This window comes from Dermochelys coriacea, chromosome 3 (assembly GCF_009764565.3).
Source record: "Dermochelys coriacea isolate rDerCor1 chromosome 3, rDerCor1.pri.v4, whole genome shotgun sequence".
NCBI lineage: Eukaryota > Metazoa > Chordata > Testudines > Dermochelyidae > Dermochelys > Dermochelys coriacea.
Window position 1 is genome coordinate 101,633,696 of NC_050070.1, and position 17,991 is coordinate 101,651,686.

A 17,991-nucleotide genomic window follows, 5' to 3' on the forward strand; every position below is an offset into this window, starting at 1 on the left:
CAGAGATAAGCATTCTTACCTCCTGCTTGAAAGGAACCTGTTTATTACCTTCTGGTGACCAGCCCTGATTCACAGCTCTTAAGAACATGATTTTCAGGATATATACATAACTCCTTAAAAATATCCATCCATACATTTCATAATAAATATATTGAATATATTGAATGACCAGTGAGCTATTGGCTTTTTGTGGAGACCTCACATGCCACGCATTGGTGGATTATGATGCATGTACCTGACTCAAGCGACCCCTGTAGGGCCTATGCACCCCTTCTGTGTCTTCAGCCACTTGGTACCCAGGGGTGCCTGGGTCACAGGGTGCTAAGGTGAGGCATGGTTCAAAGGGGGTTGAGAACCCCTGTGATAACAGAAAGCATTTGGGGCAGAATAGCAAAAATACGAAGTGTATGTGTGTATGGGGGTCAAGGAACAGGGGAGCACAACAGATTGTCTTGAGCAGCCTCTGAGCCTGGGGCTCAGGAGACCTATATTCAAATTCCTGCTTTGCCACAGACTTTGGCAAATCACTTTACCTTAGTTCCCCATCAATAAAATTGAGATAATAGCACCTTCGTACCTCACAGGGGTGTTGTGAGGATAAACACATTAAAATATTGTAAGATGCCTAGACACTCTAGCCATAGGTGCTAAATAAGCATCTAGATATACAGGCATCAATAACTACCTTAGAACCTCAAATGCTTTCTGATCACATGGCCACTTTTGTGCCCCAAACAGTTGCTTCTGCAAATGTGTTATCATTTACTGAGATAGAACTACCATCTGATGCCTTTATTTATTGTTCTGATGGTACAGCTGCACTTCAAGCGGGGAGGGGGGAAGTAGGTAATTCCCAGCTTGAAGAGGCATACTACGCTTCTAGCCTGCTTGGGTGCTTGAGAATCCATGTGCCTTGCCTCACAGGTGCCATTCAGTTGAGGGTGAGTCCCTCCATGGGGGTATGCCAGGTACAGTTCTGCTGCCCTCAGTTCACACAACAAGGATAAGAACGCTTTATTACTTCTGCCCCAATAACAAGGAGCCTGGGGATCCAACACCAGCCACAAGTGATCATTTGGGCAAGCAATCCTGTCATGCTGAGCACCTAGGCAGGGTGGGTGTGTCCATGCAAACGAGATCAGCTTCTGAAGTCTTTTTCCACAGCTCACCACAAGATGTCAGGGGAGATCTCATTCAGACTCTGCTTACACAAGTGCAAAGTACTACACTACTACACTTACTGAGGACAAATCAAATGCACTAATAAAAATGGGTTTTAACTTCCTATAGAGTAGTATTGCTCAAAAGGATCTGGGGGTTATAGTGGATCACAAATTGAATATGAGCCAACAATGTGATGGAAATGTGAAAAAGGCTAATATCATTCTGGGGTGTAACGGGATGTTGTACCTAAAACAGGGGAGGTAATTGTCCTATTCTACTTAGCATTGGAGAGGTCTCAGCTGGAGTATTGTTTGCTGTTTTGGGTGCCACCCATTAAGGAAAATGTGGACAAATTGGAAAGAGTCCCGAGGAAAGTTACAAAAATGATAAAAGATCTGAGGAAAAGTTAAAAAAAATGGGTATTCTCAAGAAAAGAAGACTGAGGGGTGGTCCTGATGAATGACTTCAAATTTGTCAAGGGCTGTTCTAAAGACGATGGTGAGCAGTTGTTTTCCCTATATACTGAAAGTAGGACAAGAAGTAATGAGCTTATTCCACAGCAATGGAGTAATAGGAAAAACTTTCTAACTATATAAAGATAGCTAAATACTGGAACAAGCTTCTACGGGAGGTTGTGGAATCCCCGTCACTGGAGGTTTTTAAGAACAATTTAGAGAAACTTCTGTCAGAGATGGTCTAGATTTACTTGATTCTGCCTTAGCCTAGGGGTTTGGACTAGATGGCTTCTCAAGGTCCCTTCCAACCTTACATTTCTGTGATTCTGTTATTTCTATAACATTGCTGCTGAAGATGATGCAGAAGCATGTGAAGGCTTTTACCAAGTCTGAGTTTTGTGAGATTCTCCTGCTGCAGGTATCCTCAAGTAAGTTCATGAAGCAAGGAGCAAACATATTTGATTTTCAGAATGTATAGTAGGCTCACTCTTTCAGTCCTTTCTCAGACCATTTCCCATAGCAGCTAATGGGAATTTCCCCCTAACATTATTTCCCATACTGCAACATCCTTTGTATGCATACATATATACACATTTTCCTGTTATGGTAGGTTAAAATAAATGTGAACAAATATTTTTATTTGTTGAAAAGTGTGTGACGTTGCACTCCATAATGTTTTATGGAAATATGCTTATGAATGTGAATATAAGATAACTGGAACATGCTTTATGCAAAAGGTCTCTTCTAAAGTATCATTACAAAGCTTATAATCTTCTGAGTGTGTTCATCCTATTTGTATGTATGTATCATTCTTGTATCTAAAACTAGAAATATGAAATATAACTCTGAGGTCCTATTGTAATTATGCAAAGTGTGGGCCATTAACGGTGGCTTAAAATCTTAATGGCTCCCATTGACTAGAACAATTGGTTGTGAATGGAGTTATTTACCTGCAAGCCTTCCTTTGTACGTGACCTGTGTAATGAAGAATGAGCTGTCACAGGACATGTGACCAGGTCATATGATACTGGAATCCATCTTAAATCTGGTACTTTTCCATTTAGAAGGAGGGGTGGGGACCCAGAGAGACAAAAGGTTCCCACCTTGTGCTAAAGCTATAAGAGGGGGTGGAACAGACCAAGGGAGGTCGCAGTCATGAGAACACCTCTGCTTTCCACCTAAGATGTCTGTTGGAACTAACAAGGATTGTACTGGGGAAAGGATTGGGCCCAGACTAGGAAGAAGTCTAGTCTGTGAAAGAAGCTTATTGAAATATCTCTGAGGGTGAGATTTACCTGTAAACAGTTTCTTAATGTATTAGGCTTAGACTTGCATGGTTTGTTTTATTTTGCTTGGTAACTTTCTTTTTTCTGTCTGTTATTACTTGAAACCACTTAAATCCTACTTTTTATACCTAATAAAATCACTTTTGTTTATTAGTAAACCCAGAGTAAGTGATTAATACCTGGGAGAGCAAAGAGCTGTGCATATCTCTCGATCAGTGTTATAGAGGGTGGACAATTTATGAGTTTGCCCTGTATAAGCTTTATACAGTGTAAAATGGATTTATTTGGGGTTTAGATCCCATTGGGAGCTGGGTGTCTGGGAGCTGGAGATAGGTGACCTGCTGAGCAGTTGTTGGTTAAAGTCTGGGTCTGTGTTGCAGCAGGCAAGCGTGTCTGGCTCAACAAGGCAGGGTTCTGGAGTCCCAAGCTGGCAGGGAAAAAGGGCTCAGAGTTAATTCCAGCAAGTCAGGTGACAGTTCTAAGGGGGTCTCTGTGACCAAACCTGTCACAAAGTGAACATGTATTTTATAAAGAAAAATATTCTAATAGCTGTTAGGTGCTTCGTACTCTGCTCTGACAAATGTGAGCACCACAGACTCAGATGCTGCTATGGTGCATGCCTTACCATGCACCAGCGTCATTCTGTATCCATCATAATAGACCATCTCTTGAGCTTTACAGTTTTGTGTTGCTCCTAAAATGCTTGCAAGTAGTCCAATAAGATGACTTCTGCACCATGAGAACTACAGTACATTCCTCTTTGTACAAATGGATATCTGAAATTTTCAGCTAACTGGACGAAAGGATTAACAGAAGTGCTATGGAATTTAGTGCTAGAAGCCAGAAGCAGAATAAGTAGGAGGAGGAGGCGTCCAGGCCAAACTGCACTTTGTCCCTGCATGCTGAAGTGATATCAGGTTCTTGAGGAGCTGTGTGACAGGGCCCAGAGGGGAGCTCAGAGGTGTAGGAGATGAAAGGGGAAGGAAAGAGGGAGGAGAGAGCGGTGTTTGAATTACAGGGGACTTGGGGGGGGCGGTAGGTCACCATACTATGTTTAGGGACTACCTGCTCTCTTTTTCAAATGCCCTGAAAGATTACACCATGCTGTTCTTGGCCCCCTTAGGGCTGGATGCCCCAGCACTGAATCGGTGGAGCTGGGGCTAAAGGGCATGGAAAGGGTATTGAAGTTGAAAGTGAGGAGCTACCTCACTGCAGCCCTGCAGAGCCTCTAGCACCAGGGCTTGGCCTCATGATTTTTAAGTCAATGTAATTATTTTTGTTGTCTTGCTCATCACTTGGGAATGGTTAGAGTTGGCAATACTGGTATTTTTTTTTAAATGATCAGTTCTATTACTGATGAATTTTAACTGGAAGGCTTCATGGAAAAATTGAATTTTAAGGCAGGATTGATACAGAAGTAAGAGAAAGGACTTCAAAACTCAAGGACTAGCATGAAAAAAGACACAAAGATATGGTATAGAATCCAAGCCAAAAATCCACTTATATGATAATGGATTTGGCTTAATACTTTTTATGTAACTTTGAGGATAATGAATGGCATGCTGAACTGAAGAGAGGCTTTTAATCAAGTATTTGAATTTCACTTGCATTATTTTTTATTTGATTGCTGTTTGCTCACAAATTAATCCTAAACTATGATTTTCAAATACTCTCCTTATTTTAAATGACAAAGACAAAAAACCCTACATGTACTGACCACAACCAAAACTGTTTCGGAGTAGCAGCTGTGTTAGTCTGTATCCGCAAAAAGAAAAGGAGGACTTGTGGCACCTTAGAGACTAACAAATTTATTTGAGCATAAGCTTTCATGAGCTACAGCTCACGTCATTGGATGCATCAGATAAATTTGTTAGTCTCTAAGGTGCCACAAAACCAAAATTATGACCTTGATTATGCTTCTCACAATTTGATCCTGCTGAATGTGTTTCCCTGTTATTGTGACTTGCTGCTGCCCTATGACTCACGGACTCTGATCTCATTAAAATCCTGAAACCGTGGTGCCAGGTGTTCAGTTCATGCCAAGATGAAATGTTCACTGTAGCTGAACTGAAAAAGGAGATAAAAGATTATAGCAATATTAGAAGATACGACTCACAGCAAAATGCTATCTGACAAAGAAACAAATGCACATCAAAGCAGCCAGATGGAGTTAATGGATTTACAAACAGAGGAAATTGTTAAGAAAAAAACACTTCTCAAATATAAGATACTCTGTGGTGTAAGTAGTGACTGTTCTGTTTCTTTCAGACTTTCAGAATTCTGAATGTTGTTCTTATTGCATTATAAACTTGATATTTATATGTTTATGTTATAAACTTGATAATTAATTTAACTATATAAACTTGTCCAGTCTATACCTAAGGGGATTGGAATTCTATAGGACAGATGCATGAACTTCTCTGGCAGGACACTATGAATTTTATAGTATTGATCAGGCAGCCTCAACAATATCAGAGCTATTTTGTTATCACTATAAATCTGTACTTTATGCTTTACTGAAATACACGAACAGTTCTTTTTATGTATGGCTAAAACAAAACCTTCAGGCTTCAATGAACTGCAACACAGAACAAATAAGCTTGTGCATTCACCTCCTCACTTTTATTGTAATATTATTATGTTTGTTGTATTATCCTAAGAGCCTATTAAAATGTATTTAGCGCTTTATATGTTACGTATTTGTTTAAAATGAGAAACGTTAGCTTCTTGCGTTAGTGGCTAAGGGAGCTGTGGTTTTTATTTTAGTTTATTTTTGGTCTCTGTGTGTTCAGATATTTCATTAGCAAATCAGAAAACACAGACAAGTAACTGGTGAATAATGCCCTTGTACCAAGGTACAGGAAAAAGTACAAAGAGTAGAAATGCAGATAATATTGCCATCCCCAAATATTAAGGTATTAGGGGGTCAATTCCCCCTTCTCCCTAATGAGATTGGCTTATTTTCTCCTTTTTTTGAGCCTTGTGGTATGCTCAGTGCACTTTTTCAAGCTTTTCTCTGTAATCAAAAAAGTCAAAATAACAAGGAGTCCTTCTGCATAAAAATGAAGTGGGTTCTAACCCACAAAAGCTTATGCCCAAATACATTTGTTAGTCTCTAAAGTGCCACAAGGACTCCTCGTTATTTTTGCTGATACAGACTAACATGGCTACCACAAAAAAGTCAAGAAACTCACTTCTAAAGGCAGGCTGGAAGGAATCTATAACACTGGAAACTTCAGTAATAATGAAAACATAGCCATGCAGAAAAGTCTGAATGCTGCCTTGTTACCAGGTAGTCGCCACCTATTAGGAATATATCTAAAAATAAAGTTTAAGGAGTAGAGCTGTAATTTAGCATCCAATATCAGATTGGCCCTTTGACCTACTTCATACCAGATATTCTTGATACAAGGGTACTCCCACAACATATGAACTCATGTAGTACCAAGGAGCTACATTTCCAACAACGGTCAGAATTTATGAGGCCCATTACCATTAATCTATGTGGGGATCAGCATATTCGAAAAAGCGTCTTTTTGTGAATAAGCCATAGTCTCAGGACCAGGGCCAGCCCACAACATTTTGGCACCTGAGGCGGGGAGCTCAAATGACGCCCCCATGCACCCTCACTTGGGCCAAAACTTTGAAAGGTCTCAATTCTGCCTTCTTCCTGTTCTACTCCTCTCATGGTACTGTTCTGCTACCTACCCCAATAAAGGGGAACTAACAACATAAAATGCCTTGTTCAAAAATTTTAAGTAACACTTAACTTTCAAATGCTTGAACAGCAAATGTAACTTTTCTTGTATGCATAGTAAACACTGGCATTTTTATCTGTATGAATAATCAAAGTTGTGCTTTCCGTGCCTTCTTGGCTGCAAAGATTTGAACTGCTTCCTGCAAGGTCCACAGTCTGGGCCAGCTCATGCTCTATTGAGATGGTTGCAAGGCCGACCAGCCTCTCCTGTGTCATTGTGGAGCGTAGATGTGTTTTTATTAACTTCAGCTTGGAGAAGCTGCGTTCTCCACTGGCAACTGTTACAGGAAATGTTTGAAGTATGCGCAGAGCAACAAAAGCATTTAGAAAGAGGGTGCACTTATTTGTGCACATATATTCCAGAACAGCCTTTGGAGTTGATCCTGCTGAAATGTGTCTTGAAAGGGCTTTCAGTTCATCACCTAAATCACTCACATCAATATCGTGCATGTCATCATGTGTCAAGACTGTCTCTAGTGCCCTGCATTGCTGGTGTAGGTCTTCTTCAGGTATAGTGAGGTGTTTTGGAATATCATACAACATCCCAAATACACTGGTGTGTTCCTTGAGCTGCATGAAACGTTCTTCAACTGACTGTATTGCACAATCTAGCACCTGGTTAAAGAATTCAGCTTTGAATTGTTGTTTGGGGTCTCTTATGGGATTATCCCATGCCTCGTAATCAAAAGGTCTTCTTCTTCAGTGACTCTTGTATTCTTGAATGGGTGGGAAAATAGCTTCAGTGTGAAGTTCCTCTGCCATCTTCTGTGCATGCTTCAGAACGTTTTGAAATCCCTCATCTGACTGGTAAAACTGTAGGTATGACTTTGCTTTGTCCAGTTGTTCCATTGCTTCAGATATATCAAGGTGAACACCTTGGAGTCTCTTGCTTACAACATTTATTTCAAACAGTATGTCATTCTACAACACTACGCCACACAGAAATTTGAAGTTATGTATGTTTCTGGTGATTCCGTTTCCCTCTGCCACTGTTCTCCCATGAATAGTTCCTGTCATAGTATTATCCTCCCTAATGGCAACTATGGCATCATCTGTCTTCCCAATTTGGTGTTTGATAGGCTTTATTGCCTCCACTTGACTTTCCCATTGTGTGGCACTCAGTGGTTTCAGTGTCAGAGAGGATGTTCCCAGATGTTGCTTCAAAATTTGCCATCAATGAGTTGATGCAGAGAAAAATACATAGATGCTTTGAATTACATTAAAAAAATTCAGCAGCTTCACTAGAAGCTGATGGTGCATCACAGACCATCAAGTTCAATGAATAAGAACTGCATGGGACAAAAAAAGCTCGAGGGTTTAACTCTCAGATCCATGTCTGCACTCCTCTATTTTTTCCTCTCATGTTGGCACCATTATCATAGCCCTGGTCTCTCATGTCAGCTCTCGCAATTCCTGTATCTTTCAGTTTTTTAAGAAGCACATTTGTCATACCAGCTACTGTAGTATCATCAATGTCAATAAATTCTAGAAAATGCTCTCTGACAGTCACCATTGTGGGGACATTTTCACTAGGTTCTGTTGTTGTTACAAAACGCACCATTAAAGTCATTTGTTCCATATGGCTGATGTCAGGTGTGCAGTTCAGAATAACAGAGTAATATCTTGCTGACTTTAGATCTGCCACAATCTTCTGTTTGACTTTTGTTGCCAGTAACTGTATGATCTCATTTTGAATGGTTTTTCCAAGGTTGTGGTGTGTGTACATTTCTTGGGTAGTGACTCTTCTTAGATGCTCCTGGAGTACAGCATCAAACTCAGACATCAGTTCCACAGTTTTAAGGAAGTTTCCATTGTTTGGCACATACAGCTGATCTGAAGTGCCACGCAGTGCTAGGTTTTGGGTAGCAAGCATTCTCACAATGGCAATGCGCCTTTTCAGAACATTTTGCCAGTAAAGAGACTCAGATGCAATCTTCTCTTGATGCTTATCATCTATGGTGGCCTTTAACCTTAGTCTCATCTCAAGCTCTTTCCACCTATGAAATGCTCTCTGGTGATTTGCTGCCTTCTGATGGCATGCCAGATTTCTAGCCAGATTTTTCCAGTCCTTTGTTCCTGTAGAACCCAATGTGGCTGGAACATTAGACTGGAAGAGTTTGCAACAAAAACAGTATCCAGCATTCTGGGTTTTTGAGTACATAAGCCATGGCCTCTCCACTTTGTCACCACTGGGGATTTCATGCCAGTAATGTGTTGGATGGAAACTTCTATTTTCATTGTCTTTGTGGAACATGAAGTTTTTCACTTGCTGTGGCCCATGCAGTACAAAGAAGTCCCAGAGGCTACTGCTCAAGTGGGTCCACAGTCCTGGATCATCTAGACTTAAAGAACTAAACTCAGCAGCTGCTGTTTCTTGCGCCTCCACCACACACTTCTCTGATCTACACTTTTCTTCAGGAATGTGCATGGTTACATCCATTTGAGATGGAGATATGGATGCTGCAGGTCAGCTGCCAGGTCACCTGCATTCTGACTAACTGGAAGATCAGGAATCTTCTCACCACTCACATCCTCACTGGGGCTGGAAGGCTCACCGTGAACATTTGTGTCTGTATATCTCAGGAGAGCTCCTTCCTGCTTAGATAGAAAAGCTTCCTTTGCTTTCTTTCTTTTTCTGAATGCTGCCCCAGAGGGGCGTTTTCTTCTTTCATTCATGACTGCTGTTCTGTGTCAGCTATAGTGGCTCTCAACACTCAATTGAAGGGGACAAATAAGCAGACTGGTAGCAGGGCCTGAGTGAGGGAAGATATCAGCTCTTCTCACCTTTGCTCCTGCCTCCCTGTTATGTCTCTTGTGCCCTCTTCCTCCAGCACAGCACTCCATTATCTCTGTGCATCTAGGGCAGACAGAATACATATGCATTAGCAGCAGACACAATTTTCTACACTCTGGGTCCTAGTGGTACCCCCCACCCCGCACAGTCTGGCACCTGAGGTGGCCGCCTCAGTTCGCCTCATGGTAAGGTCAGCCCTGATCAGGGCTATAGTTGCTTTCTAACATTAGGAATAATTGTATTTCACTAGGTTAGAGGTAGTTGTGTATTCAAATCTCTATTCCAAGCAACTCTCAAGTTATCAATCTTTGGCCAAGGTTTTGGGGCCAGAAAATCATCAAAGTATCCCACTGGCCAAGTGACTCCAGGAAGTTTCCTCCAAAATAATAAAAGTTCTGGAGGATCTGGAGCTCCCAATGCATCCAGTTCAAATACATTTGTGAGTAAATGCTTTAACTGGAGATATTTCCATGCTCCAGAGAAGGGAAAGCCAAACTGTTGCTGAAGATCTATAAAAGGTTTATCATTGTCAATTAGCTGTGACAGTCATAATTCCTCTGTCCATCCAATCCCTCCATATCAAGGTTTTGCCACACATTTTAGTGATAGGATTGCTCCATAGGGCTGCCTCTACATGGAAGTATGGAGGCAAGCAGAATTTTCCAGCCAAGTTTGTCCAAGCTTGCCTCACAGCCATTATTGTGGGAGCTCTTAAGCCATCAAATCTATAATAATTTAACCCTACCATGGCTAAAAGGGGAGAAGATATACCAGTTCTCATTCAATCTGAACCCAAAGTGGGTCTGTGTGGTCATATTTAATAGCCACAAAGATGCCTGGCTCAATAAAGAGGAGATAAGATAATTTTCCAAATTGGGAAGACAAAATCCTCACAGAGAAAGGGAAAGCTGTAATTTGTTCAGAGCCAGTCTAGGTTTCTTACCTGCGCCCCAAAGGAACATTCTGAAAATATTGTTGAATTTCTTAAAGTAAGTTTGAGGAATAGAAATAGGGAGACCTCTTAGGACATACAAAATTTTAGGAAGGATATTCATCTTCAGTATATTAATTTTATCCCACAAACTGAGGGTTAATGAACTCCATCTCCCCAAATTATTAGCCACTTGTGCAATAATTGGTTCTATATTTATGTTCGGGATGTCCTAAATATTACTGGGAATCAGTATTCCTAAATATTTCATATAAGAGGACTGCCACTGGAAATCCCAATTCGAGAAAAGGCCTTTATGGGCATATTTGTTACTGACTATGATTTCTGATTTACCTCAAGTAATTTTCTGTCCTGAGAGGAGTCCAAACCTATTAATAGTGGTTCGAAGGTTAGGAACGGTAACCTTGGGCTTAGATACATCTATAAGAGCATCATCTGCATCTGTTTGATCACCAGGATGCCATGATTTGCTTGGGTGGCATTGTCTATGGTTTCTAAAGTGAAATCATTTACCTCTCTGTCCTGGAAATGGGGTATACATAATACCATTGGCAACTACCCTGAAAGCTGTTATACAGCATAAAAGCTGAATCCAAGCTATAAATTGTTTACCAAAACCAAATTTTGCTAACACATGAAAAAGATATCCCAGCCTATGTGGTCAAAGGCCTTTTTGGCAGCTAAGGAAATGACAGCTAAGGGTTCTTTGGAATCTCTCAGAGCACTGATAACATCAATCAGTTGATGCAAATTATCTAAGCTATGTTTATCACGAAGGAAGCCTGCTTGATTTATCTGTATAATGTGTGAGTGGACTTTGTCCAGTTGTATATCAAGAGCTTTAATGAAAATCTTAGTGCCACAATTGATTAAAGAAATTGGTCTGTAATTACTACTTAGTCCAAGGTTTTTCCCAGGTTCAGGAATAACTGAAATTACAGCTTCTCTTAGAGTAGGTGGGAGAGTTTGCTCATTCTTGGCCTCATTGAACATATTCAATAATCTAGGTATTAAAGTTTCACAGAACTTTTTGTACAATTCAGTTGGGAACCCATCAGGAGTCTTTACGACCTTCATTTCTTTTATAGCCTATCAGTTTCATGATTCTAGAGGGGCATCTAAAAGTTTCTTTTGTGAATCAGAGATCTATGGCAGAGATAATCCAATATAAAAGTGATCTAGGGCATCTTTACTGATCCCTCTTCAGCTAAATATAGTTTTGAATAAAACCATTGAAATTGTTTATTAATATCTAACTGTGTTGTAGATAATTTATTGCTGCTATTCATGATAGTAGCAATCTTATTTCTGTTAGCCTTTTGCTTAAGTTTGTATGCAAACAGCTTGCCAGCTCTCTTGCCAGATTTCCAGTAGTTTTGCTTCAAACAGAATAAAGGAAATTCAACCTTTTGGGACAGTTTGTTGATTTCGTAGCTTAGATTGATGAGGGTTCTGAGCTTCTCTGGGGAGGGGGCAGAAGCATATTCTACATCCAAGGTCTTAGTTTCCTTCAAATGGGTATCAATTCTATGTTCTCTCCATTTCTTTTTAAAGATGGCAGCTTTTGATTCTCGTGTCCTTGTCAAAAACTAGATAATTTTTCAGAACTGTGCACAAGTGATGGTCCTACCCATTGCTGCAGCGAGGTCCTCCTTCATATAGGTCTCCCCAAAGAGTCAGCAAACGAGTAGGTGCTCCATGATCTGCACCTCACTGCACTGGCATATATTCATGTCATTAGAGTCACCCTATTTGATCGTATTAGTTTTTGATCTACCAGTTTGCTTGCGTGGGTGGTTCAGGCATCACCATGTTGACCAGCCTGTGTCGGCCCTTCCGGGAAGGTCCTCCTGGGGTTCCAGATCTATTTCAGTGCATTTGACTGCGCCTAGTCTTTCATTCCATAACCTCAGTCGTGCCTTGCTAGCTGTTGTATCCATAGGCACAACTCTTTCGCAATTTAAGGCGTTTGATTACTCCTGTGTCGCATAAGAGATGACACTGCCACTGATGAAGGCTTTAAATTCCTCTTTGGGAAATTGTTTTCCACCCACTTCTCTCTTTCCACCCTTCTTTCTTCAATCCCTCCTTTGGGCATGTTTCCTCTGGGGGCACTAGAGAAGCATCTATTTCCCTTAACCCAGCAGTGGTCCCCAGCATCTTGAAACAAGGAAAGGGATAGAAAGAAGAACTGCTACCATTAGCTTGCAGCTTGTGAGCTTGCAAAGGCAGGAGTATGTAACTGGAGAGTGGAAGGAGAGACACAGCTCCCTGATTACATGGAGCTTGGCAGCAGTTGAGGCTGAAAAGCAGCCTCCTAGATGAACTCTGTTGTGGGGTGTTAGGGCAGATGCAGGTGGGGAAAGGGCCACAGCTTGGAGGGGGAGGAACAGAACCCAGAGAGGGCTCATTTGTTTGTGTCATATCAGATATGAGCATCCTCCTTAGTTTCTTCTTCTGGTTCCTAGTTCCTATGGCCAGTCTCAGCTAAGTTGCTGCAGTCTATTACTGGGGGAAGGGTGTAAAGTGAGATGCTCCAACTGCTATTTCCTATTGAGTCTCCTTGTTATCTTGAGAGATGAAGCTCCCAGCTCAGGAGCCTGGGAAGGGGACCTGAAATAGTCTCCTGGAGAAAATGGGAGACTTTACAGGTCTGCATTATGACTCTACTTTGGGTGGGTAAGGAGACTGTGTGTCCTGATTGCAGATTAGGCTGAGGGAAGGGAACTGTAGCTTCTCACTTGTGGGCTGTCAACCAGCATGTATCTTTAGCTTCACCGAGTCTTCTCTTCTTGCCTACCAAACACCCACAAGCCTCTCTAACTTTCCCACAACCCCTAAATCACATGCTGATATGGTTGCAGAGCAGCCTTCACCAGGGTTATCCATGTATTTTATCATCTGGGGAATGGATTATTACAATATGCTCTATGTAGTGCTACATCAGGAAATTGCTTCTGGGAGAGAAAGTAGTTGCCTGTTTATTTATTGAGATTTCCCATATGAGGCATGTAAAGAACATCTGTATTTCATTATAAGCACTCGTTATCAAATATTTGTCAGTTGAAATTTACATGTTTGTACAGTGCTTTGCACAATGGGGTCTTGGTCTCTGACTGGGGCTCTTAGGCACAATGATAATACAAATAATAATAATTAATAATCATCTAGAAATCTTTAAGAGGTTTTGTGCCTATTCCTGTCTACCTTTCAGATTGTATCTTAATTTTTTTCTATAGTTGCAATTAATTTGAGCCATTAGTCCTCTTGGTTTTATTAGGGGATTGATGGCAGGGCATTCTAAGTGAGGTCTCCTAGACTCTGGAATTTATTTCCATCCTTGGTTCCCCTGAGCCTTGTGTTGATGACCCACTGGGAAAGCTTTCATGTGTATCTTCCCCTGCCCCAGCTATTTCAAGGAAGGGAGGGGGGAACTTGAGTTCTAGAGATTATGGCTGAGAGAATAGAATTTTGGTATTGAGGAAAATAGTGATTTTTTTTATTTGATCATGGTTTAAAATCTTTTACCTATGCTAAGAAACATGATTAAAATATAACTTTTTCAAATTATGCAAGGTGAACTGCATGCTACATTATCAATATATGCTTTTCTTCTTAAGATCAAAGTGTAATCACTTCAAGGAAAATGTGCTTAACATAAGTATTTTATCAAGTGCTGCCTCCCTCCTTGGTTATGAGGAAGGTTTTTTGTTTTAAGTGGAAAGCAAATTAATAGATTCACTGGTCTCTCCCCCCTCTGCAAGCAAATACATCCCTGCTTACTACATGGGACTACTCACAGATTAAAGGGGAGAAAATTTTGTGGTAGCTTCTTGCTAAAATATAAGCAGCACATCACAAATTTTACTTTTATGCCTATAACTACAGACACTCTCACACCTCTCAACTCAGGGTCTCCCCAATTTTTTCATTTGTTAGAATTCATAGATACTACTGATGTACAGCATATGTGATAAAGTTCAAAGATTCCAAGGCCAGAAGGGATCATTGTGATCATCTAGTCTGTATAACCCAGGCCATAGAACTTCCTCAAAATAATTCCTAGAGCATATCTTTTAGAAGAACATCAAGTCTTGTTTTCAAAAGATGGAGAATCCACCGTCACTCTTGATAATTTGTTTCAATGGTTAATTGCTGTCACTGTTAAAAATGTACTCTTAATATCTTGTATGAATTTCTCTAGTTTTAACTTCCAGCCACTGGATCCCGTTATACCTTTCTCTACTAGATTGAAGCCCATTATTAAATATTTGTTTCCCATGTAGGTATTTATAGACTGTAATCAAATCACTCTTTAACCTTCTCTTTGTTAAGCTGAATCATAGGACTTGAAGGGTCCTCGAGAGGTCATCTAGTATGGTCCCTTGCACTCATGGCAGGACCAAGTATTATCTAGATCATTCCTGACAGATGTTTGTTTAACCTGCTCTTAAAAATCTCGAATGATGAAGATTCCACAACCTCCTTAGGCAATTTATTAAAGTGCTTAACCATCCTGACAGTTAGGAAGTTTTTCCTAATGTCCAACCTAAACCTCCTTTGCTTCAATTTAAGCCCGTTGCTTCTTGTCCTATCGTCAGAGGTTAAGAAGAACAATTCTTCTCCCTCCTTCTAGTAACAATCTTTTACATATTTGAAAACTGTTATCATGTCCCCTCTCAGTCTTCTCTCTTCCAGACTAAACGAAGCCAGTTTTTTTCAATCTTCCCTCATAGGTCATGTTTTCTAGACCTTTAATCATTTTTGTTGCTCTTCTCTGGACTTTCTCCAGTTTGTCCACATCTTTCCTGAAACATGGCACCCAGAACTGGACACAATACTCCAGCTGAGGCTATCAGTGTGGAGTAGAGCAGAAGAATTACTTCTCGTGTCTTGCTTACAACACTCCTGCTAATACATCCCAGAATGATGTTCGCTTTTTTTGCAACAGTGTTACACTGTTGACTCATATTTAGCTTGTGGTCCATTATGACCCCCAGATCCCTTTCCACGGTTCTCCTTCCTAGGCAGTCATTTCCCATTTAGTATGTGTGCAACTGATTGTTCCTTCCTAAATGGAGTACTTTGCATTTGTCCTTATTGAATTTCATCTCTTTATTTCAGATCATTTCTCCAGTTTGTCCAGATCATTTTGAATTTTAATTCTATCCTCCAAAGCACTTGCAACCCCCTCCCAGTTTGGTACCATCTGCAAACTTTATCAGTGTACTCTGTATGCCATTATCTAAATCATTGATGAAAATATTGAACAGAACCTGACCCAGAACTGATCCCTGCGGGATCCCACTCGTTATGCCCTACCAGCATGAATGTGGCCCACTGATAACTATTCTCTGGGAATGGTTTTCCAACCAGTTTTGTACCCATCTTATAGTAACTCCATCTAGGTTGCATTTCCCTAGTTTGTTTATTAGAGGTCATGCAAGACAATATCAAAAGCTTTACTAAAGTTAGGATATACCATATCTACTGCTTCCCCCCTATCCACAAGGCTTATTATCCTGTCAAAGAAAGCTATCAGGTTGGTTTGGCATGATTTGTTCTTGACAAATCCATGCTGACTGTTACTTATTACATTATTATCTTCTAAATCTTTGAAAATTGATTGCTTAATTTGCTCCATTATCTTTCCAGGTACAGAAGTTAAGCTGACTGGTCTGTAATTCCCCGGGTTGTCCTTATTTCCCTTTTTATAGATGGGCAAATATAGTGTCATTTTTCAGTCTTCTGGAATCTCTCGCAACTTCCATGACTTTTCAAATAGATTGAGCTCTTTGAGTCTATCACTATAAGGCATGTTTTCTAATCCTTTAATCATTCATGTGGCTCTTCTCTGAACCCTCTCCAGTTTATCAACATTGTATAAGTACCGGGGTGTGGACAGTCATGCCTAATGGTTAGAGTTGGAAGCCAGGCACCAGTGCTAGGGGCAGAGCTGGATACAGAGTCATGTGCCAAGACAAAGGTCAGAGCTGGAGTCTGAGTCAGGGGTAGTGTGTAGGAGCAAGGTCCTGGAGTGAGCTGGGAAAGCAGGAACTGAGAGCAGACAGGGATCTGAGAAAAGGAGGTTTGGAATAGCTGCAGGAACCGGCTGGAAGGCAGGGCTCAGAAATCAGGTGAGTAGGTAGAGTCCACAATAGCAGCCAGCCAAAAATTCACATAGCTACTCAGACACCTTCCTGTGCTTCCTTTTGGCTTAAGTAGTGCATTTGAGCCAATCAGTGGGGCTGGACATCTTCACCAGTCAGGAGTTTTGTGAGCGAAGCTCTTGGTGAGCTAAAGTTCCACCAGTCCCTTTCTCCATAGGTTCCAGATAGCTGCCAGGTGGTAGCCATGGTTTGAGCACTGCCTGGGGAGCTGCGGGCCTGGCTCTGAGACCCCTAATCCCTCACACATCCTTCTTGAATTGTGGGCACAAGCACTGGACACAATATTCCAATACCGGGCCACAAGGCCAAATACAGAAGTATAATAACCTCTCTAATCTTAATTGAGAGTTTCCTGTTTATGGAACCCAAGATTGCATTAGCTCCTTTGGTCACAGCATTGCACTGGGAGGTCATGTTCAGCTGATTATCCACCATGACCCCCTAATCTTTTTCAGAGTCACTGCTTCCCAGCATAAAGTCCCCCAATCTGTAAGTATGGCCTACATTCTTTGTTCCTACTTATTTAACCCAGTGCCTTACATAGGATACAGGACTGTAGGTTCCTTGTGTTACTGCTGAATAAAATAAAGGCTACGCTGGCTCTATGGGCTACAACACTTACATTTAGCCATATTAAAATGCATATTGTTTGCCTGTGCCCAGTTTACCAAGCGATCCAGATCGCTCTGAATCAGTGACCCATCCTCTTCATTATTTACCACTCCCCCAATTTTTCTGTCACCTGCAAATGAAATACATCACAGTATATGACTTTTTTGTGACAGGTTCTTTTAGTCTCTTTGGTGGTTATATCACTTGGACTAGGCTTGGGACTTGGACTAAAACATGAAGACCAAGTGCAAGGTACGTGTACAATATTTTCAGTACAGTGTTAATTTACACTTCCATCCAGCAAAGCATTTAAACACAGGATGACTTATAATTTCACTAAAAATAAACTATGGGTGCTCAACACTTGTGGAAATTAGGCCCTAGGTTTCTCAGGGTGAGCAACATAAAACGAAAACTGCCAAAATTGATGGACAGCTTTAAAAAATTTGGCCTGAATGGCTGTGCTTCAGTTCCCCATCTGTAAAATGGGGGTGATAATACCTGCCTCACAATTATGGGGAGGCTTAATTAAATAATGTTTGTAAAATAAGTTGCAATAGAAGGTACTCTACAGTTGCAAATTATTACTGCAAAGTGACATACTTCATACATAATAGCACTTGATGCTTTTCGTGCCCCTTATTAATTATATTCAACATCTTTGAAGTGCTTAATATTAGAACTGGTTGGGAATTTTTTGCCAAAATGCAAATTCTGCAAAATCGTGGGAAATTTTTTTTTTGATTTTTAAAAAATGTTTGTCAGGAAAATCAAAACAAAATATTTGGTTTCAGGTTGGGC

The 17,991-nt window shown here is 40.8% G+C and overlaps 1 protein-coding gene across 4 annotated transcripts in view; it reads left to right on the forward strand.

Annotated features, from left to right (window-relative positions):
• The window catches only part of ENPP3 (ectonucleotide pyrophosphatase/phosphodiesterase 3), an 88,323-nt gene that overhangs the window by 2,704 nt on the left and 67,628 nt on the right, over positions 1 to 17,991 (forward strand). For 2 of the 4 annotated variants that reach the window (XM_043510978.1, XM_043510979.1), the window contains exon 3: positions 1,961 to 2,047. In XM_043510978.1, the coding sequence (XP_043366913.1) occupies positions 1,975 to 2,047 (73 nt within the window). In that variant the 5' untranslated portion in view covers positions 1,961 to 1,974. Of the gene's footprint in view, positions 1 to 1,960; positions 2,048 to 4,815; positions 5,145 to 17,363; positions 17,443 to 17,991 lie in introns of those variants that run through there. The other 2 variants (XM_038394600.2, XM_038394601.2) reach the window with 2 other exon arrangements.